Raw genomic sequence first — 21,849 nt, 5'->3', positions numbered from 1 at the left:
AAACTCTGGACCTAAAACTGTAGAGAGCTTACGGTCCCTGATTTTAAGACGTTTTCCAGAATGTAACGAGTAATGTTTCCGTGGTTGTTTCTCTTTCTGCTCATTATTAAGACAGATTATATATTGACGCCGAGGAGATGGATGGGCCCCTTAAGAATTGCATGAGAGCAGTTTGACCAGTTCACCGTTCATATCTTCATAACGTCCGCCATTTACTTTACGAAATAAAAACTAATCTTTAAAAATAAAACACCAACATTAGAAAGAGTAAGTAGAAATAGGTATTTTTGGAAAGTCTTATTTCTATACATAGCATTCCAGTGAAGTTATTTGCAATCAAAGTTACAGAGTACAGACTAGCCACATTAAAAAATTATCACTATTAATATTTCTAACTCAAACTTTCGAGTTTTTTTTTACGTCATTCTAATCTATAATTTTACTGAATGTAATGTTTACTATAAAATATCGTACGATTTTAAAATTTATGGATGAAAAGTGGCTCGTGGCTATTATTGCATGGCAGTGTATGGCCTGCTTTTTCTGATCGAAAAAGACGAAAGTGGATGCCTATGACAACAGTAGGTTTTCCTCCAAGATGGAAGTTTAATTAAGAATCCGGAATCCTTGTACCGAAATTACCTACAATAGAACATTAAAGAAAATCAAGGATTCCACGTCTGGAAAAGCCCAAGACTTGACACATGCGGCTTGAGTGATCTCTTTGAAGTGATCCAGATAATAGTGTATACTCCTCTGGAAGGGATCAATGGCTGGGCTAGTCTCGGGGAAATTTTTGAAAATCCGATCTTAGGCGTGAATAGATTGATCAGAAGACATCTGCAGCACTGACGTAAATCATTGACTTTCTGTGGCTGGTGGTTGAAAGAATTTAAGGGCGGTGTAGCAGTAGTGCACCCCCCTCCCCCCTCTCACCTCTAGGGTCTCACGGTCGATACCTGGACTTAGTATTATATGCAAGTAGAGTTTGTTAGGTCTCTCCCGTGATTTGAGGGTTTCTCTCTGGTTTCTCCAGTTTTCCTCCCCCCGCAAAACCTAACCACTCAACTAAGATTTAAATTCAATAATCCGAGAGTTAGCCGTGACCTGACATTAGGCAGATTAAAACATTCCCGATTTTCCTTCCCGCGAACGGCAAACGTGATCACGCTTTCATCGTTTCCCTACATTTCACTTTACCTTTTGCAAACCTTCTCGACAAAGACAAGTATTCTTTTATTTATCTACTACTTGGAGATTTTTGCGATTCCTTTTCACTAATTTTAAAGAATTTTTTAATGGTCAACTGACGTTTCACGTTTGCCGTAAACGTAGCCTGCAGAGCAGGCGTCCTTGTGATGGGTGTGAGGAAGATTCGGCGTTTTGGGATTCCTGTTTCGACGAAAAATGCACAAGAACGCCTGCTTTGCAGGCTACCGTAAACGAGAATCTTAAACTCTCTATTGATCAGCCCAGAGGTTGTTTCAGGGTTTGAACTGTGAGTTAGCCGCGCCCTGACATTGATCAGCCCAGAGGTTGTTTCAGGGTTCGATCTGTGAGTTAGCCGCGCCCTGACATTGATCAGCCCAGAGGTTGTTTAAGCTAAATAATAGTGCGATTATTATTGGATATACGAATACGATGAATGAAATGAAATGATCAGTGTGTCACGCCTTGACATGCATGTGGAGTCAGAGTTTGGAAACGGCCTGTAAGATGTCACGCATGTCACACAAACTTTTCCAGAATTCATCACGAAAGCGATGGACATCAGTCACCTGAGAATTCCTCCATCTCGTAAACGAAATGTTGAACCTTTAAAAAAAAAAAAAAAAAAAAAAAAAAAAAAAAAAAAAAAAAGCGATTCACCTCAATTTAGTATAATAATAAAATAAAATAAAAATAAATAAATCACTTTATCTAATTGTCTAGTCGTCCTAGCGCTTTCGCACTAATTGGGACACTTTTCGCTCACACGCATTATCACTAACATTCAATATTCTATGCACACAACGCTCAACTCACATGTTGATTTTTATATTACGCGAGGAGAGTCTCAGGGATGTCGGGTTCTATTCCTGTACTCAGCATCACATGTGAGTAGAGTTTGTTGGGTCTCTCCCTTGATTTAAGGGTTTTTCTCCAGGTTCTCCGTTTTTTCACCCTATGCAAAACCTAACAAGCTAAATCCCAATAGACCGTTGTCTCAAGGTTGCGTGTGCATCCAACTTGACGGGCCACAAAGCTGAAAAACGCAAATCCAGCAAATTGAGAAGACAGTTTTATATTTAAAGAGGAGAATAATCGATTTTATGAATTCTTATCGAAAAAAAGTTCATAGCAATGCATGATAATACTGGTGTTCTGGTATCGTGGTCCGTCAAGTTTCTCACAAGGATGCGCATGCAACCTTGAGAAAACGGTCTATTCGAGCTGTGTTTTTTCATGTTCTATTTTTTGTTGTTGTCTATCCCTCCTCCCTGGTCTGTTCATCTACAATCCTAGTAAGACTATTCTCTAATTTAAATATTAGAGTAGACTGTTTATGCGAACGTAAAAATATAAATAAATAAATGAATAAATGAATAAGTAAATAAATGAATAAATAAGTAAGTAAATAAATAAGTAAATAAATAAATGAATAAATAAATAAATACAGAATCCATATATTTATTAATGAAAAAAGAAAGGAAGGAAGGAAGAAAAAAGTAAAATTTATATTAATAAATATAAATAAATAAATATATATATATATATATAAATGAATCAAACAATAAAAAATAAAGAAATAAAGAAATTAATTAATTGATAAGTAAATTAATTAATAAGTAAATAAATAAACTAAGAAAGAAAGAAAGAAAGAAACAAATATATTTATTAAGAAAGAAAGAAAGAAAGAAATAAATAAAGAAAATATAAAAAAATAAAAACTTGCAAAATTAAATTAGAAAAAATAAAATACAATGAAAAAAAAAAAGGAAAACTTAAGCAAGCAACATCAAGCCGTCAATACCTGTGTTCTTCTATGCTGTAAAAAATCCCGTATCCGTCCGCCACCATCGGAGCGCATGAGCCATAAATCTCCGTAAAACCAACGCAACTTGTAGACAGGGTGTAATTACCACTACCGCCACTGTAACAGAACAAGGAATGGATGAATGATTGAATAAATGGATGGATAGATAGATGGATAAATAGATGGAAAAATGAATACATGGTAAAACATGGTAACTCTATCGATTAGAAAATACATGACAATTCTGAGTTGGTCTACCTAGAGGCCGTAACTCTAACGTATAAAATTATATAAAAATATAATATAAATAGTTCAAAGAGTACAAGTAAATGGATGAATGGATGGATGGATGAACGAACAAACGAATGAATGAACGTACGAACGAATGGATGAATCGATGGATGGATGGTTAAATGATGAAGGAATGAACGAAAAAAATAAAATAAAATAAACCACACACAGTAAAAATTATGCCACTCGTAAACAGAAAGTAATTTCCACTATCAACACTATGCTGGAAAATAAATAAACGAAAATGGGTAGACAAATGAAGGAACACAATAACGTACCTTTTTGTCCAAGACTTATCTAAGTATATTTGAGGAGTTGGTATACCTAAAAAATAAGAAAAAACCTATCAAAATGCTCTCGATAACTCCATCCAAATATTTGATATTTTTTCAGGTATAAGATTTGTGAGCGATATATTTATTCAACGAAACCTAAAGGAAGCTCATCGTATGCTTTTCGCATAAGCTTTTATTTTAAGAGAGAATTCTTTTCGTATTCAAGCAGTGTGCGCCAAAAACTATTTTCTTGAAGAAAGGCTGTTGTACAAGGCTAAAATCTTATTCAGAAAGTTTAACTTGTTTGAGAGTGGAGATGACCGATGAAAGTGGAATCAAAGTGTTAACCCAAAGCAAAAATTTTATTCGAAAATAAGGTTTAGGCCTTCACTTGCTTTTTCCCCATACATTTTCTATAAAAAAGCCTGACAAAGCAACATTCTAATATAAATGCAACTAAACATCTTTGCACAATTGAAAATACCGCTTCAAACAGGCATTTTATCATAGTACATCAGTTTCTAACTGTTTTAAAAAGGTTTTGAGTGTTAACCCAAAACGAAAATTGGGATCAAAACTCATACGAAAGTCTAGTTTTTGGCGCTTTTTGACACACATCAAGACACCTTAGAAGTTCTGTTGTTTTTTTTTTTTAAAAAAAGATGATCTTGAGAAAATCAAAACTTAGAAATCCCCATACATTTTATGTACAAGGCTGTCACAAACAAAGTTTGGGCTACCTGTGTTCGAGCATGACACCAATAATTTATGCCGCGTGTTTGATAGTCTGCGTCACGCAATACCGATCAAGAATGACTTTTCGCTTTCGTTCTTTCTCAAGCGTGGTATCTTTCCGAATAATACCTCGAATGTTTAAGGTTTCCTGAGATTGTCAACGAAGAAAGTGTATAAAACCTACCCTCTAACGAATTTTAATCTCAAAAGCCTTTTAGGTAATAATCTGAAAGGTTCCTTTCGACTTTATTCCTTGAGCGATTGTAATACTAATAAACGACTTCGTTTACTACGAAGACTCGGGACTCTGAATTTTCCTTAGTTTCTTTTAGACAAATGATAAATAATTTCCATACTAACTTGTGAATAACTTGAACACGGTGTTCAAGTTATTTAGCTACATGAATTTCCTTTTCTCTTACCTTTCTCAAACTAAATTTCTTTAGTAATTCCTTTAACATTTATTTTTAATAAAAAAATTCCTCAACCACTCTGAATGCGTTCCCTTCCTCCATTCCTTCGCTAAGCAAAGGAGAGGAACGTTCATCAAGTGCCAGTGGCGACTTGCCAATGAAGGCAATGCCCTTGACTTGCTTCGCGCTCAGAAGGAAACACTATGACTCGTCATCGTGGTTGAAGTGGTTGCCTTTGTTGGGAAACAAAGACGGGACACGTACTATAGAAATGATCCTAGTAAGTACGGTCTTAGCTAGAAATTACTAGCGAAAATCAATACTATCATTTCAATGCGTAAACTAATGTGGGATCACAAGAAATGTACGCATGCGCACTGCTTTCACACAGAACTGACGTCATGTAACAAATGAGGCCAGTTTTCTTCGATTATAAGTTCGTTTCATTAAATATTTTATTCACAAAACTATGATTTCTTTAATAAGGCAGGTTATATTACTGTTTCTACAAAAATAGGGATAAATTTTGGAGACCTTTTTATTATTTACCAAACCAAAACAGACAAACAAACCTTCTTCTTTGGCTATCATGCTAAGACCAAGTAGATGACGGTCTATGGCTGAAATATATTAGAAATAAATATAAAAGATATTCAAAAGCCATCAATAAATGCCTCAATAACTGGATAGCTTCAATTCAAAGGATTTTATTATTGATATTGTGTAGTTCCAGAAATTATCCATACCCCTCCCCCCACAGAGGAATTTGGAAATTCTGAGAGGTGGGGGGTGGGGGCCAGAGAAAGAACAAAATTACAGAGTTTGTAAATTGGTGTTACACCTACCTTGGCCATTAATACCTTCCATCATGAGTTGACCATGTTTTAAACAAGCTTTATGGAGAAGCTGTGCCTTAAAATTGATCTAGAGTAAACAACACAACATTCTTAATGAGACATCAAAGATTGGAGATTAAAAAAAAAAGAAAGAATATTTATACAAAAATAAATAATGAAAAAATTAACACAAATTTTATCTTAGATTGAGAATTCATATTCCTTATGCATTACTCACACATTTTAAATTATGAAAAAAAATATAAATAAATAAAATGAAATAAAATAAAATAAGATAACATAAAATAAAATAAAATAAAATGAAATAAAATAAAATAAAACAAAATAAAATAAAACAAAATAAAACAAAATAAATAAAATATTTAATGCTAAAAGATGCAAAATATTTTTAACATTATACTAACATTTTAACTTATTAAAGAATTTATTTAGTGAATTTTGTGAAATTGATGGAGTGATGGAGTGATGGAATAGAGGGAAGGGTGGATGGATGGTTGGATAGGTGAATTGATCTTAGGGGGAATGTCATGAATGAATGGAAGGAAGAATGTCAAAATAGATGGGTATAACATATAACACTTACATCTTTCTTTGGGTCAACCATTGCTTTGCACCAGTTAAGTGCTTCTTCTGTGCAAGAACGAACCTATAAAAATAACAATTAAGTTCAAAACGTTCCATTAATTGGGTTGGAATCAACATTACTATAGTGCAAACCATATATCAGTGAAATACTATTAATTGATTCAACAACCACTTCAGACCTGGAACGATCAATATACAAACAATAAAACTAAGGTCAGAAAAGCATATTTTACAAGAACCTTTTACAATCTTGTAAAGTCTTAGCTCACTCTAATAGAGGGGAGCCTAAATGCTATTCCAAGAATAGCAAAGGAATAAATTGAAAGATTGAAACATGCTTTTTAATTTTTGTGCTATTTCACTGATATATTGTTAAAATTGCATTCTACTATATCAAAAAACTCATTAATAATTCATGAAGGAAACAATAGAAATCATGACCATGAAGGAGGTTTTATGTAATGTTTAATAAACGAGCAGGAGTGTTTTATCGGGTATAAAACGCGAGGCGCAGCCGAGTGGTTTTAGACCCGATAAAACACAATCTGCGAGATTATTGAACGGCTTAGAAAACTTATGATGTTTGTTCTCATTGTGTACCGATTTTTTTACGAAATGAACCAAGTTTGATAGAGAAAATCCAAGTTAAAGTTTATGCAAATGAAGACGAATCTTTATCAGATATAAAATCACCTTCATGGTCATGATTTCTATTGTGTTTTCTTCATGAATTATTTATGAGTTTTCTAAATCTGATATAGATTCGTCTTCATTTGCATAAACTTTAACTTGGATTTTCTCTATCAAACTTGGTTCATTTCGTAAAGAATTAGGTATAGTATGAGAACATACATCAGGAGTTTTTAAGCCGTTTAATAATCTCACAGATCGTGTTCTATCGGGTCTAAAACCACTCGGCTACGCCTCATGTTTTATACCCGATAAAACACTCCTGCTCGTTTATTAAACAGTACATAACGTATCTGTTCTTCTATGATAATACTTGAATAATAAAATAATTAATACACCTTTCTCGTAATGGCTGACAAGTGCATGAAAACGAGGTCACCCAGTCATTATTTCACAATAAGCCTTTTCATAGTTTAAGAATCGATTCCACTGCACATGCGATTTTATCCCGAATTTCTCACCTTCTTTCTTCACCTTGTTTAAACCTTCTTTTGTTCTTAATTAAACAAAAGAAGGTGAGAAATTCTGGATAAAATTGCATGCGCAAAACTATGAAAAGGCTTATAAAAGATATAAAATTACATGAAATGACTTTAAAAAAGTAAAAGTATAAAAAAATGACCTTTGTTTTGATCTGAATTAGCGCTAACAGCCTTTATTTTGAATGAGCAGCTTGGCTCAACCTTGCAAAATGACTGGGTGACCTCGTTTCCGTGCGTTCATCAGCCATTATGAGAAGGTTGTATGAACAGGTCTATTTTGAGCATTATACTTACAAGATGAAAGAAACTAATGAATAAGAAATAACAAAGACAGGAGGTATGGGGCTCTAGGGGATAAATTTTGAAAGTAATTTGCAAGAGTTGCATTCAAGAGTTCCCTTCAGTGACTACGAATAATAGTTCCAAGTCAAGGCCTGAGTTTCCTCACAATAATTGCAAAACTATACTTTTTATCATGAGTCACAACTCCAACCTGGGCTTGGAATTATTTGTGGTCACTGAACAGAAATGTAAAATGGAGTATTAAGAACACCTATTATGCATATCTCATGTAAAAAGCATTGATTGACGCTTTTGGTGGACAAAACCAGGGTGCTAACTGGCAGGTTGATCAACACCAAAATTGGTGGGGGTAAAACCCAATGCCACTACTCTAATACCGTATCTGTCCTTCCATGATAAAACTGGCGGGTCTGTGCTGTCTCATATGTTGGAGCTGGTCTATAAATGAAAGCAAAGATAAAAGGATTAAACTGAAGATAAGCCCACCTCCTCATTCAGATAAAGGATTTTGTTTTGCATTTTATTAACACAACTCTGTTTTTCACTGTGAGGTTGGTCCCAGCCCTAAGTACACTCTAGCATACACCATTCAAATTATTTGTTTTCAATATAAAAAGAGATAACTAGCTAAAAACTAGTGTGAGCTGCGTCGGTGTTTCTAATGAAACAGTAACTAGCGTCTGAAAAGTCAGTTTTTTCATCTTTTCAAGTTGTAAAATTTACCCTTTTATCATTACTGTTTTCAATATTAGGTTAAATTATGGCCTCTGTTAAGAAGAGTGGGGTGTTTTACTTAATATATAGGGGTGATGAGTGGTTTACAAAACTCAGCTGCACTGACTAATATTCCACTAAATATATATTTTCCTTCCTCTGCAAAACCCAACAAGCTAAATTTCAATTTGATCTGTCTAATTCCGTGCCCTGACTTTGATCAACCCAGAGGTCGTTTCAGAATTTGATTTGTGAGTTAGCCGTGCCCTGACTTTGATCAGCCCAGAGGTTGTTCCAGGGTTTGATCTGTGAGTTAGCCATGACCTGACTTAGATCATCCCAGAGGTTGTTCCAGGGTTGGATCTATGAGTTAGTCATGACCTGACTTAGATCAGCCCAGAGGTCGTTTCAGGGTTTGATCTGTGAGTTAGCTGTGCCCTAGCTGACTTAGATCCCAGAAGTTGTTTCAGGGTTCGATCTGAGTTAGCATTGCCCTGCCTTAGATCAGGAGATCAGCCCAGAAGTTGTTTCAGGGTATCGATAAAAATTTATAAATAGACTCCAAAACAGTGGTAATGTTTTATCCCTACTTTATTATCAACTCACTTTTTGTGAATACGATAATGGGTTAGTTGAATGGCCATTTGACAAAATGTATCTGGATGTATTCCTAGGCTCTTAGGGACATTTTTACCAAATTCATCAAAATGGTGGCTCAATACTTCTAAATTATCCGCCTGCAAAAGAAAAAAATGTAAGAAATAAGAGAATCAATTAGAATAAATTGCAGTCATCGAATTTCTAGTCCATAAAAATCAGATCTGGTCCTGGTTGCACTTTTCACTCTGAATGCATCTATATTACAAGACAAATCTTTCATGGCACCAAATATATAACATTTAGAGCAGTTAAGTGCCAATTTAACATTGAATTGTGAAAAAAAAAAATTACAGAGTTTGTATGGGTAAGAAAATTGGAATTTTCCGGGGATTTTCTGGAACTACTTGTATGCAATACTTTTAACATAGTACTGGTATAGATCAGCATTTTAATTAATCAACTTTGTTTATAGAGGATGACACTTGACAGTAAAATTCAACTGATAAACTTGAGGTTCTCTTAAATGTCTCTTGGGACCGCCATTAACATGGTCATTTGTGCTACCTGAATGTCTAACCATTTGCAGATGTAAATTACGAACTAGCACTTTCTCCTCAGTTATTTTTAAAGACCCGGAGTGTTGGTCCAGCTAAGGCTTGAACCAACACTTCACACACAATAGACAGACGCTCTTAAACTGGGTGGCGGTTTAATATTATTTAAATACAAATCTGCATAACTTACAGCTGATTGATACATTGTTGCTGCCACTTCAATTCCTTTGGCGATTTGATTATCAATAACAAAATCGAGTTCATAAGGTGGAATGGAATTTTTTATCTCCTTTCTTCCCTGAAAATAATGATCAAATATGAGTAATCCAAAAAGAAGTTCCAATCAATGAAACATGACATGACTCAGCTAGCAAATTGTTGCATTGTTTCTTACGAAATATATCAAACTAAATATAATGGGAGTTCTTAAAATATAGTGCATTTTACATTGGCAATGTGCTTAAATCTATGATATCAAGTACTAGATGACTTTATGGGCTGCAAGTCGCTAAAGTATAGCAGCCTATATACTAAATACAGCAATAATATATGCTTAGAAATAATGAGCTTACTTAGCTATTCTAATGTATTTATGTATCACTAATGAATTCAATTGAAAACAAAAACAAAAAAGAAACAAAAAACAATAATAATCTTTAAAACAAATCTACAAAGCTTTTGCTGTTGTATCACAGCGTGGGACAATCACAACAGAGCTAGGCTCCAAACTAGGTGAAAGCCCAAATGCTTAATGATAAACACCAGAGGTTCTTTTATGTCCCCCATTTACAGCTGGTTAAGAAATGGTTGGGAGACAGAGCCTGCGGCTTTAGGTCCTTATTCAAGAAGGCTTGAAGGTCTAACCATTTGCAAATTATGTGACATTACAAACATTACATAGGGGGCAGCAAAAAGAGACCAATGCTCTTGTAAACCAGCTCAGTCAGATAACTGGATGAAGGTTTATAAAATAATGTACATTTTAAAACCTGTTTAAACAGGTATTATTAAACAAGTAGATATTGATTATTCTTCAAATTAGGAGCAAAAAATACTATGTCACATAATTGTACCTTCCATTCTTCATTGTTTCTCTGAATCAAAGCAAGCGCTTGCTCGACAACATCAGCATCGACAACTCCTTCAAATGGACAATGCTAATTAAAAAGATTAAAATCAATATCATATGATTTATAAGCGGCATAAACATATCTCTTACTGGATGGTGTGCAGTTCATGCCTGGGTTTTGACTGAGCCACATATGAAATGAACTTTGTTTGATGTGTTGTTCTCTGCATTGTCAAGAGGGGTTTTCTCTGGGTTCCCCGATCTTCTTCCCTCCATAAAAATCAATACATCACACGAATTGAGTATTGTGTGTGCAAAGTTAGTGTAGTGGTAATGGGTAAAATATGAAAACAGCAGACTAGTTCTGTTGACCATGGTAACCAACTGTTTGACAGTAGACTGTTTGGCTTTTGACGGCACGCCAACAGTCTACTGCTTGTCAATCACACAGCTGTAAGGCCTGTTGATCAGGTTAACGAGTGTTGGTGAGTTAATGACATTTTGACTGTTGGAACGGCTGTGTGATTTTGGAAGAATAATGACATGCTCATGTATTGAACAGCTAGAGATGACATTCCATTAACAGGGAAATCTAAGGCGCTGTTCTTTCATTTTACCATGGTAGCATTTTTGTATAACATGAACTTCAGAGTGAGCAGTTCTTGTATAACTGTGAAAAGCTAGGTGTCATAGACATGGCCTAAGCTGCAACCACAATGTTTTCTAGAATTTAGATTGGTTCATTTTTTGCTTTAGCAATGTAATTGATCTGGCATATTTATGCAGTGCTGTGACTTTGGCATAATCAGGTCAGGGCCAAGTTCTTGCCTTGTTTTAGGTTTTGATTGGATGAAGAGTAAATTATTGAGCAATGTTATTGGTCTGAATCTTATGCCTTGCCATGTCACGACTGCAAATGTATAGAGAGCTTTTCACAGTCATATGAAAACTGCTTGAAATTGTCTTTTAAAAAGTGAAACAATGTTTTTAAATCATTTAAATAAACATACATCACAGTGTGTGGCAAATAGTCCAGCTTTGAAAGCAAGAATTGAAAAAAACTTGTCAAACCAACGGTTTTTGCAGTCTCCAGCTATTGAATGCTGCGATATCTAGAATTCAATACATAAGTGAAATTTAAAATGTTAAATTACTTTTGATTATTATAATAATAATAAATTGAGATCTGTAAAATGTTGAGTCAAAAAATGAAAGGAGAAATGAAAAAATAAAGGAATGGATGAATTCTCATTCTTCAATTTTCTATTTCATGAACTAGCTTTGTCCATTTGTAATCTGGCTCAAAAAAAAAGTTACTCTAGCTTACTGGTACTATTTTCGTTTGATGTGAAACTATTATTAGTTGATTATAAATTGTTAAAATTATTATTTTTTCTTGTAAATATTAATGTGTATTACAAAGAAATAAAAATATCTATATTTTTGGAGGGATGGATGGATGGATGGATGGATGGACGGATGGATGGATGGATGGACGGATGGATGGATGGACAGATGGATGAATGGAAGGATGGAGGATGGATGGAATGGATAGATGGGTGGATGGAAGGATGGATGGACATATGGTAGATGGATGGATGGATGGATGGATAGAAGGATGGATGGATGGATGGATAGAAGGAAGGATGGAACGCATAATACCATCCTGATGACTCACCTCAGTTTCTTGTCGTGCATCATGTTCTTCCAATACCAAGATAAAAAGTGCAGTCTCTATTTCGTTGAGGTAGTTAACATTACGTGGACTTAGGCTTTTCAGATGCTCTCTCAGCTGGAGAGAGAAACAAAAGAACACATTTCCAGTCTAAATTAAGAGTCTGTTTAAAACATTGATCAATAATGAAGAATAATAATTAATCTTTCATTCATTACATCCATTCGGTACCTTGCATAGAGAGTCATTAAATTTCATTTATTTAGGCATCTAGTCATGTCTTTCACACTAATTGGAGACACTTTTCACTCACACGCACTACCACTACATTTAATATTCTATGCACACAACGCTCAACTCAAATTTTGATCTTTATGGAGGGAGGAAACAGGAGAACCCAGAGAAAACCCTCGTAGCATAGGAGAGAGCAACACATCAAATAAACTCAATTCACATTGGCGTCCGCATGACTCAAACCAGTGACCTAAACCTTTGGACTCACAGAAGTGAAAAACAACTTGTTAGCAGCATATGCTTTCCATGCTACCTATACAAATCCAATGATCATGATGGCCCTTCCACTGGTAGATCCATGATGATTTCAAGGGGGTGGGTGCTGTCTCTTAGAAAAAGGTGCAGCATGTAACTTAACTTCTTACTCTTTTACTTCATTAGATTTTGATGGAGTTTCCAATTGGGGCGTGTTCTAATATTAAACCTCCCTAGCAACAAGGGTGGCCAGAATAGATATTTTCTCAAAAATATACTTACTTCATACCAAGTGTGTCTCTCTCCAGCTGTAAGAACTCCAACTGCTGGTCCTGGAGACTTAGACGATGCAATTTTGACGATTTCTTGGAGGCTCCTGTGAAGTGGATATTTTAGTGTTATGGGTTTCCTGTGTTATTGTAGAAAAGTTGTTGGAGTAGGAGCACCATGATAACCCTTTCCTGCATTTGCTTCAGCGACGATGAAACAAGTTCAAGTCGAGGACGCAAGGAATTGAGAAAATGTATAGTGCATATGCCCACAAGTCCACCACATCCCATCGAGACATTGAATTTGGAATATGGAATTATTTGAAAAATGTTAATATCCTTGCAATAGCCCACCTCCGAGATATGTTGCGCTTGTCACGCACAAAGGTTTCAGTATGAGGCTACGTGCTAAATTAAATTAATTCTTACCACCTGCAGTCATGAATGACTGAAGAAATAGAAAATGCTCGCACGTGCTGTGTGCTGTCATAAAGCATGCGGGGGTTGGCACAACATAAGAGAAGTGTTAGGAGAAGCATGACGTGTAGTGGAGTGCTTCTCGACACTTCTCGAGTGTTCTGCCAACCCCCAAGTACTTTATGATTACACACAGCACAGCAAGCAAGTTTTTTATTTCTTTTATAAAATACAAATTACAATAGTAGATAGAAATGACACAACGGGAAGTGCGCGCACGTGCAATGTGCTCTCATAAAGCACTCGCTCCAAACCAATCAGAACGCAACATTCATAACAGTTATTTTATAATGAGCATTTAGCACGTAGCCTCATACTGAAGCCTTTGTGTGCGACAAGTGAAGCATATCTCGGAAGTGGACAATTGGAATCATTTATTTTTATAATTATTATAAATATTTGATAATTCAATGTTTTTCTTCTGACCTTTCAATTTCTGGTGCTGTAAAGGGTTCGTAATTTTCTTCTAAAACTGTGCAGCTAAACAGCCGGCTATTTATTTGAACTACTATATGTCGAGGAGAGGAGGCTGGAGCTGTACAAAATTGAAATGTAACTTAACGTAATGCCTTAACAAACTGGCTGAACATCATCACAAGTTAGAGTATATAGCTAACTCACAGATTTGACCTGTAATTATTATATTTCTTTTTCCTCGAGTACCCAGGCTACCTCCTGATGTTGGTGATCAGTTAAAACTCATTGTATTGACAAGTTTGAGTTGAGTGCCAGGGTCAAGGGGTGTTCATGCCCGGCCTAGCTAGCCCAATCGCAGGGTGACCATGGCAACCGGGCCACAGTCCAATGCCCATTGGCACCCGTCACACCTACTATGGTGGAGATACTTACCATGTCCTTTACTTACTCCTTCAAATTTCTGAGAGGTATGTGGGAGGGAGAAATCTTTCCATGAGCGCTTTGGCCAAACGATAACACAACGACAAAGCTGCCACACTGCAAACCCTGCCAATACCCCTGAACCATGATGGGCTCTCCCACACTGTCGCTAGGCGAAACCGCTGACTGGTTGGACTCGATTTAAACTTTGCCTAAATTACATTCAGGTTCACAAAATGAATGTATACAGATTTAAATTACCTGGTTTAAAAAGGATCTTTAGCTTATCAACTTCTTTTCCTGGGACACGACATCCAGCAAACACTCTTGCATATTGATTCATGCACAGAGGCTTGTTACTCATCTTTTGTACCTGCATTTCTTCTCTGAAAAAGATCAATTAATTAATTTACACAATAGAGGATTTGATCATGTGACCTCTTAGTGCAAGTTGTCTATTGATAACAGAAATGTACATTCAGGAAAAAGTCTAACTAAGGAATAATTAGGTGAACTTGCAAAAAAATGCAACCAATAGTACCAAATTCTGGTTAATTTTCTGCGAATAGCCAGTAAATTTATGGAGGCTCGAAACTGTTTTTCTTGAGAGTGCGCACACTCTAGGTCTGAAGACATCAAACTTGCAAAAGGAAAGTTTTGTCCTCAAAATTTTTGATATTCTAATTTGAAAAAAAAAATACAAAACTCTGCTGCAAAATTTCTTCAAATTTTGCATATGGCTTTGGTTTATGTTTTCGAAAACTTAAGGAAAGATTTTTAAAAATTCTGTAAGAGAGAACTGTAATTCCAAAAAAAATTTGTTGATTTTTATGAATTCCCTCTTACAGAATGTTTTCGTCAAAAAGAAGATAACAATACAAAGTTTAAATATTCCATTTTTAAAAAAATTTCACTGTTTGGTTCCTGAGTTATGAGTTTTTAAACAAACATTTTTGATGGCATAATGAGGGTTCTGATGTTGTCATAATTATGTCTGACGTCATTTTTTTCAAATGGTCTTTGGCTTTCCGGGTTTACTTGCTGTCATATTATAGCCATATTAATTTTTTACTTCATAATTGTGAGTGCATGTAAAAGCATAAAACACTTTCCAGCCTCCTTAAGTTGTATTTTGCAAGTTGCAGGTTGCTATTTGACCTTATCTTGACTTTATTCCTGGCATACTTTCCTGATATCAATTCATTTGGTAAATTAATAAAGCTATAAAGTCCAATATAATGATGATGATGATAATAATAATAATAATAATAATAATAATGGGAGGTTTTTATATTAATAGAGTGTATTTCACATTTGTCTAAACCTCTTTTACGATTATTATATAGGATACCTACTTGTAAATTTGCTGCCAGATATGTAAAACACCATTAGTAAGAATGGCTGAACGTTTTATTTGAGTGCCTTCTAGAGGTGGCCACATTGAAAAGGAGGACACTGGTCCTCCAATGTTGACATAAGGTGTAATAGGATAACGGGGCCTCAGGTATCCTTCCTCTTCCCACCATTTCTCCAACTGAAAAAAATGATAAGATGTTGTGTGCCATTTTATATTTTGTTATGCATATGGGCAGTGAAGAGCTCATTAATCTACAGGTCCTCATGGACCCAATCAAGAGAACAGAAGCTGGAGGAGTGGGCAGCTAGCCATCCCCCTTTGGAGTTAAAAAAAAATGATGATAATGATAACATTGATGATGATGGTGGTGGTGGTTATGATAATGATGACTGATGATGACCAAAATAATAACTAATAATAATTTTTGACCCTCTCATCTTGAGCATAACGTTTTTCAATACTCCAGTTTCAAGGTCTATGTTGCTAAGGGTTAGTCTCAACTTTGTGTAGAATATTCATGTGTTCCAGAGATAAGGTCTGTGGAATTTCAAAGTGTTTGTATTGTTGAGGTTGTGCATTCTTTATTACCCAGCTGTAATTTGGAACTCGTAAAAGGTCTATTCAGACCATGTGTTATCCTTTAATTAAGAATCTTTTCTTTATTAAACATTTGTGCATTTGAAGACACATGAATACATGGATAAGGTCCACATCAGTCTTAGGCTGCCAATATAATATGTAGTTATAATTTAGCTATATTTACAGCTATTTGTAGCCATATGTAAGTTCCACCTGTTTTAACAAATAAAGTATTGAATGATTGAATAATCTATCAGTTTTCTCTGTAATCACAGAGTGGGACAATCATGAACAGAACCCTCAGCACCATGCTAGGTGATAGCCCAAGATCGAATTGGAATTTAGAAGTTGGTTTTACAGAGGGAGGAAAACCGGAGTATCTGGAAAATCCTCGAAGCACAGGAGAGAACCAACAAACAACTCAACTCACATACAACACTGAGCTCGTAGGGACTTGGATCCAGGTCGCATTGGTGAGAGGCTAGCACTCTCACCACTACGCCACCCATACTTAATTCCCTGCGATTGATTGAATGATTGATTGATTGATTGAGTGAGTGATTGATTGATTGAATCTACTCATGCTCAATGGAATGACACATGGTCTGATAAATGGAAAAACTTTAAATTCAAGCTAAGTCTACTGGGTATTTTCTGGAGCTATTGTTTTACCCAGTTTCTCTGTTCTTGTCCTTTTTGAAGCAGCTTTTTTTGTAGTTCTTTTCCAACTCCATTTTTGAACTCGTTGATGAGAAAGTCTGTTTGCAGGTAGTCTGTTTCATTCACTAATGGTTTTACTGACAAAAGAAAATAAGAATATGAATTTCTGTTTTCTTGCATTTGTCATTAACTTGTTGTCTTAGGGACTGCTTGTTTATTACGTCTAGCTAGCAGGGGTGGGGGGGAGGGGCTGCAGGCTCTTAGGCTGCCTTAGAAATGGGGGGGGGGGGGGTTGGTATTTCATTTTGGGGACATTTCCCGCTAAAATGTATTTTCCCGCCAAAACATGCTGCTGCTCCACAGAAAACTCAACATGTACATGCAATACAATCTATTAAATTTAAGTGACAATTTGACCAGTACAACACACATTTATTTTTTTCGTTTACGAATAAAGCGATTTGACAGTATTATTAATAAAAATACCAGGTGGACACCGGACCTTTTCCGTGAGTGTGGGGGGGGGGGGGGGGGGGGGGGGAGTCCATCCAAACCCCCCGAACCCCCCCAGCCTACAGGCTTGCGCTGGGGGTTTTCATGGGGGGGAGTTATATTTTTGAAAAAAAAAACTTAATTTGAGGTAAGGTAAACTTTGTTTTCAACAAAAAGGGGGGGTTAAGCTTTTTAAGAAAAATAGGGTGGGGTGTAAAGATGTACACGCTTTTTAGAGAGGGGAGTACGTGTTACAAAAATATTCATCCCATGAAAACCACCCCTCCCCTGCAACATAATAAACAAACAGTCCCTCACTATAAAACTTTTGATTACCTGATTCTAGATATTTATTGCAGGTTTGCTCAAGGGATGGAACTGGAAGTCTTGGAAGAGAATCCTGGTATTGAAACGTCTTTTCCTCCTTTTGTGATAGTCGTGTGTTAGAACCCATTAATGATCTCTTACAGCTAAACTAGTTAAAAATTAATAATGAATGAATGAATAAATATTAGCTATGGAAAAATGAGTTGGCTAATTACATATCAAATTGTGGTAATGAAACATCGTACATCGCCTAAGGCTAATCAAAGTTGGTAAGTTTGTGAGGATCAGAAGGCCATATGGAGAGAGAGCCGGAGAGAGACCCTCTCCTCTTAGAGACCGGCCTGTCAACATACCCTATTCTGCCTTCCTGTATGATAAGGATTTGAGTACAATCACCGTATATAATAACATCTGATCATGAAATTTTCCTTCTCTTTAGCAAGCCAATATAATCTAACACGTTTTCAAGAGATCTAAGTCTTATAATAGCTTCAACTTAAGTGATCTTTGGACCTAAATTAGCCCGCAGGCAACCATAGTATTGCATATTTTCTCAGAATCACATTGATTTTTTTAGCTTAAAAGCTAAACTACAACGGCTTGATGAATGAAAATAGCCCCGGAAGGAAAGGTAATAATAAGAAAACTATATGAAACAACTAGAAATTTGTACGAACTACATGTACAGGTTTATCGGGCAATTTGAAGAGATGTTTTGATCAATGCAAATTAAGATATGAATAAAAGACGAATCTCGAGTGTTGGGATTCACTTCCAAAAAGAGGCGGGAAAATAGGGAAAAAACATTGGTATTGCATATCGAAAGAAACAATCAACATTAATTTAGCCTTACCTTAAATAAATATTCAGCAGATCGGAGTCTAAGAGAGATAAAGCCACGATATAACATTTGCCTCGAGTTCTGAGTAGTTGTTTATAAACTCGCATGTCTTTTTTTGGTAGGGAGGGGAGGGTAAGATTATTTTGTCGGCCCGAACCAGTTTCTCTCTTTCGATACTAATAACGCCTGCTGGTTTTTGTGCTCTGCTCCTCGTGCAAGACAAAATGGCAGGCTTGGAAATTCTTTCTCCTGAAGGTCTTCGATTAGATGGACGAAGACCTCACGAACTTAGAAAAATAGTTTGCAGGGTGGGTGTACTTTCGCAGGCCGATGGATCGGCGTACATAGAAATGGGAAACACGAAGGCATTAGCCACAGTGTATGGCCCACATGAAGTGACAAGCAAGGCCAAAGCATTACACGACAGAGTTTTGTTAAACTGCCAATTCGGCATGGCTACTTTCAGTACTGGAGAGAGGAAAAGAAAACCAAGAGGGGATAGAAAGTCCACAGAGTTGTCTATGATTATTCGTAGAACATTTGAAGCTGCGATTATAACTGAATTGTATCCACGGTCACAAATTGATATATTTGTACAGGTGAGAAAAGCTATATCCTCTGGGCAACTTTTTAGGCATTTGTTATAACATTCTTTGCTCTGACACGGAGGAAGTGGGAAAAAGGAGAGCGGAGAGAAGCAGGTAGGGGTTTCTCTCCAAAATGTGTTGAGCAAACGCAAAGTTGGGGCATGGCTAATCCAAAAATCAAATTACAATTTAGCTTGTTAGTTTTTGTGGAGGGAGGAAAATTAACTGGAAAACTGGGAGAAAAACCCTTGAATAAAGCCAAAGACACGGCAAACTCTACTCACATGTTATACTGAGTCCAGGAATCGAACCTGAGACCCCAGATGGGTGAGAGACAAGTGTGCTAGCATAGGGAGGAGGGCACTTCCCACACCAAAAGTTTGTTCTCTGCACCAAAATTTAATTGATTCATACAGGATTCCTGTGGATTTGGTGGGAAAATGATACATTGCCCACCCCCCCCCCCCCCCCCCCCCCCCCCACACACACACACACAATGACCGAGACCTCGCTACACCCCAGGACAAGTGCACTTCAGTCTAGCTAATTAGTAATATCACAGTTATTTGTCTATGCCAGCTGAAAATTTCATTTTATTTATTTTTTAGGTCCTTCAAGCAGATGGAAGCAACCAAGCTGCTTGCATAAATGCTACAACTTTAGCTTTGATAGATGCTGGTATCCCAATGAAAGATTATGTTAGTGCAAGTACTGTGAGTTTTGTTAATGACACCCCATTGATGGATATCAACTATTTAGAAGAAAGCTCTGGTGGACCACAGCTGAGTCTTGCCATACTGCCAAAGTCTGAAAAAGTTGTCCTGTTTCAAATGGACTCAAGATTGCACATGGATAACATGGAAAAGGTCCTTAAGCTAGCTGTCAAAGGCTGCAAGGATGTTTATACATTACTTCGTAGGACTATACATGAGAAAGCTGAAGAGGATTCTCAGTCAGTTAGCCTAACTTAGTGATCACGATTAACACATATATTTAGCATTAACAAGCTTTTTCAATTAGCTTGTATTTTACAAATAAAACACAGTTTTTCATGCTGCATTCAGTATAATAAAAAGCAGGAAGTAGCATAAGCACAAAAGAAGTGTAAGGACAGAGAGTGCTTCTCACACTTCTCAAGTTCCTAAGTGCCTTATTACTGAACAGAACACAGAAAAAGCTGTTTTATTTGTTTTATACCATGGGTTTTTTAACATTGGTATTGAATTTATTTTCACAAAAAGAAAGATGGCCACACCTAGCAGCACCTTGTGAGTGAGGATGGCATCCGTTCACTAATAAAGCACAGTTTTTGACCAATCAGTGCACACATACTATCCTAACTAAATAATGAAATAAAATACATATTTAGATAAGTATAATCTTACCAATTATTTGTCTGTTCCCTGTACATTGTAAATAAATACATTTTCATGACAGAATAAACTATAGTAATGAGCTGATGGTTTTGAATTTGTTATCTTAGCATTATTATATATACGTGATGAATTTATTGATGGATAATTGCCCTGAAGCCATTTTTAGGTTGTATAATGAAATGCTTGTTCGTGCTCCATTATGCTAAGTTCTAATTATTATCATAAGTATTTCATAAGGTGAAATAAACCTTCAATTATCAAACATGCAATGTGAAATATTCAAACTATCTTGAAATTCAAAAACACCAATCTATACATAGCCTTTTCCCCTTTACTACCTATTACTTTCCTTCCTCTTTTCTTCCTTTCGATTTCCTTTCCTTTCCTTTCACTTCTTTCTCTTTAGAATTCCCTTTCTCTCTTTCTTTGTCCACTCCTAATCTTTTCCTCCTCTATCTTCTCTTTTCTGCTGCCTACCCACTTACTTAGTACCATATTTTATAAATTTTTTACTAATGGCGCTGAAATACAAGACAAAAAAACGTCCAAAACCAGCAACATTGTTTTCGAACTTGCACCGCAACATTGTTATGAGGCAAGTTGGACGTTTTTATGTCTCGTATTTTAGCGCCTTAACTAAATTTGAAAAAATTCATGCCATTTTAGAAGATTGTAGGAAATCAATCCAACATATTTTTAATGTGATGTTATTTTGGAAATCATGAAACTTGTATTGCTCTTTTAAAAAGGTTTTCTCTTATATTCCTTTAGCATTTTGATACCTAAAGAGAAAACGTATTGGAAAAATTAGTCAAGTCAAGTTATAAGCCTTTACACATTTTTCAGAATTGATTCTTTAAATAGTGAATAGTTGTGAAAATAATTCGTCATTTGAATGTCAGGTCTTTGAGATACGAAGGTTTATATTTCCAATATATTAATGACTATGACGTAACATAAGGGATTTGAGTTATTTTAAGGCAACTTTTAATATTGAACGCTGGACATTTTTTGAAAATGAGTCACAAGTAAAAGGGTGATGCTTTTAAAATACTGTATTCCAATACGAGTGCAGTGATGTATATTAAATGATAACCCGACATTCAAATGACGAAATATTTTCACAATCGACTATCCACTATCTAAAGAATCAATTCTGAAAATATTGTGCAAAGGCTTATAAGCACTTTAAATAAAGGAAGTTTTCACAAAAGAAATAGAAAAAATTGTCGCAACACCTCTTGTCTGCCTTGTGCACGCGAGGCTATTAATAATAACCGTCTTGGCTGTTGACGGTCA

General features: G+C 35.9%; 2 protein-coding genes and 1 non-coding gene across 3 annotated transcripts; 1 reads left to right on the top strand and 2 right to left on the bottom strand.

Annotated features, from left to right (window-relative positions):
- Positions 1 to 263: 263 nt before the first annotated feature.
- Positions 264 to 18,686, bottom strand: LOC116304492 (peroxisomal carnitine O-octanoyltransferase). Its single transcript, XM_031714235.2, has 19 exons — positions 18,600 to 18,686; positions 17,756 to 17,894; positions 16,940 to 17,064; positions 15,687 to 15,865; positions 14,593 to 14,717; positions 13,921 to 14,029; positions 13,031 to 13,124; positions 12,263 to 12,376; positions 11,595 to 11,696; positions 10,589 to 10,672; positions 9,706 to 9,813; positions 8,968 to 9,098; positions 8,025 to 8,085; positions 6,171 to 6,233; positions 5,576 to 5,654; positions 5,303 to 5,350; positions 3,586 to 3,631; positions 3,014 to 3,133; positions 264 to 1,815 (listed from the first exon to the last, which is right to left on the bottom strand). The coding sequence occupies exons 1-19, from the start codon at positions 18,654 to 18,656 to the stop codon at positions 1,692 to 1,694; spliced, it is 1,908 nt and encodes a 635-aa protein (XP_031570095.2). The 5' UTR covers positions 18,657 to 18,686; the 3' UTR covers positions 264 to 1,691.
- LOC116304493 (small nucleolar RNA U3) lies at positions 4,804 to 5,024 on the bottom strand. The gene has a single exon (XR_004198060.2). It is a non-coding gene; the product is annotated as a small nucleolar RNA U3 (small nucleolar RNA).
- A 110-nt stretch (positions 18,687 to 18,796) lies between the features above and the next one.
- Positions 18,797 to 20,634, top strand: LOC116304484 (exosome complex component RRP41). Its single transcript, XM_031714226.1, has 2 exons — positions 18,797 to 19,186; positions 19,783 to 20,634. Exons 1-2 carry the CDS (start codon positions 18,812 to 18,814, stop codon positions 20,143 to 20,145), a joined length of 738 nt encoding a protein of 245 aa, XP_031570086.1. The 5' UTR covers positions 18,797 to 18,811; the 3' UTR covers positions 20,146 to 20,634.
- Positions 20,635 to 21,849: the final 1,215 nt, after the last annotated feature.

This window comes from Actinia tenebrosa, unplaced genomic scaffold, assembly GCF_029948245.1.
Source record: "Actinia tenebrosa isolate PJP-AT-01 unplaced genomic scaffold, QUT_ActTen_1.0 PGA_scaffold4__44_contigs__length_22323623, whole genome shotgun sequence".
Classification (NCBI taxonomy): domain Eukaryota; kingdom Metazoa; phylum Cnidaria; class Anthozoa; order Actiniaria; family Actiniidae; genus Actinia; species Actinia tenebrosa.
Note: the sequence above shows the minus strand (reverse complement) of the source record. Positions and strands in the feature narration are given on the sequence as shown.

Excerpts from the sequence above, each read along its gene's own strand:
- LOC116304492 (XM_031714235.2), bottom strand. The coding sequence starts at position 18,656 with ATGTTATATCGTGGCTTTATCTCTCTTAGACTCCGATCTGCTGAATAT. Across the intron at positions 9,099-9,705 it reads CAACAATGTATCAATCAGCT|GCGGATAATTTAGAAGTATT; the intron begins GTAAGTTATGCA and ends TTTCTTTTGCAG. Across the intron at positions 1,816-3,013 it reads TACAGCATAGAAGAACACAG|GTTCAACATTTCGTTTACGA; the intron begins GTATTGACGGCT and ends TTTTTTTTAAAG.
- LOC116304484 (XM_031714226.1), top strand. The coding sequence starts at position 18,812 with ATGGCAGGCTTGGAAATTCTTTCTCCTGAAGGTCTTCGATTAGATGGA. Across the intron at positions 19,187-19,782 it reads AAATTGATATATTTGTACAG|GTCCTTCAAGCAGATGGAAG; the intron begins GTGAGAAAAGCT and ends TTTATTTTTTAG.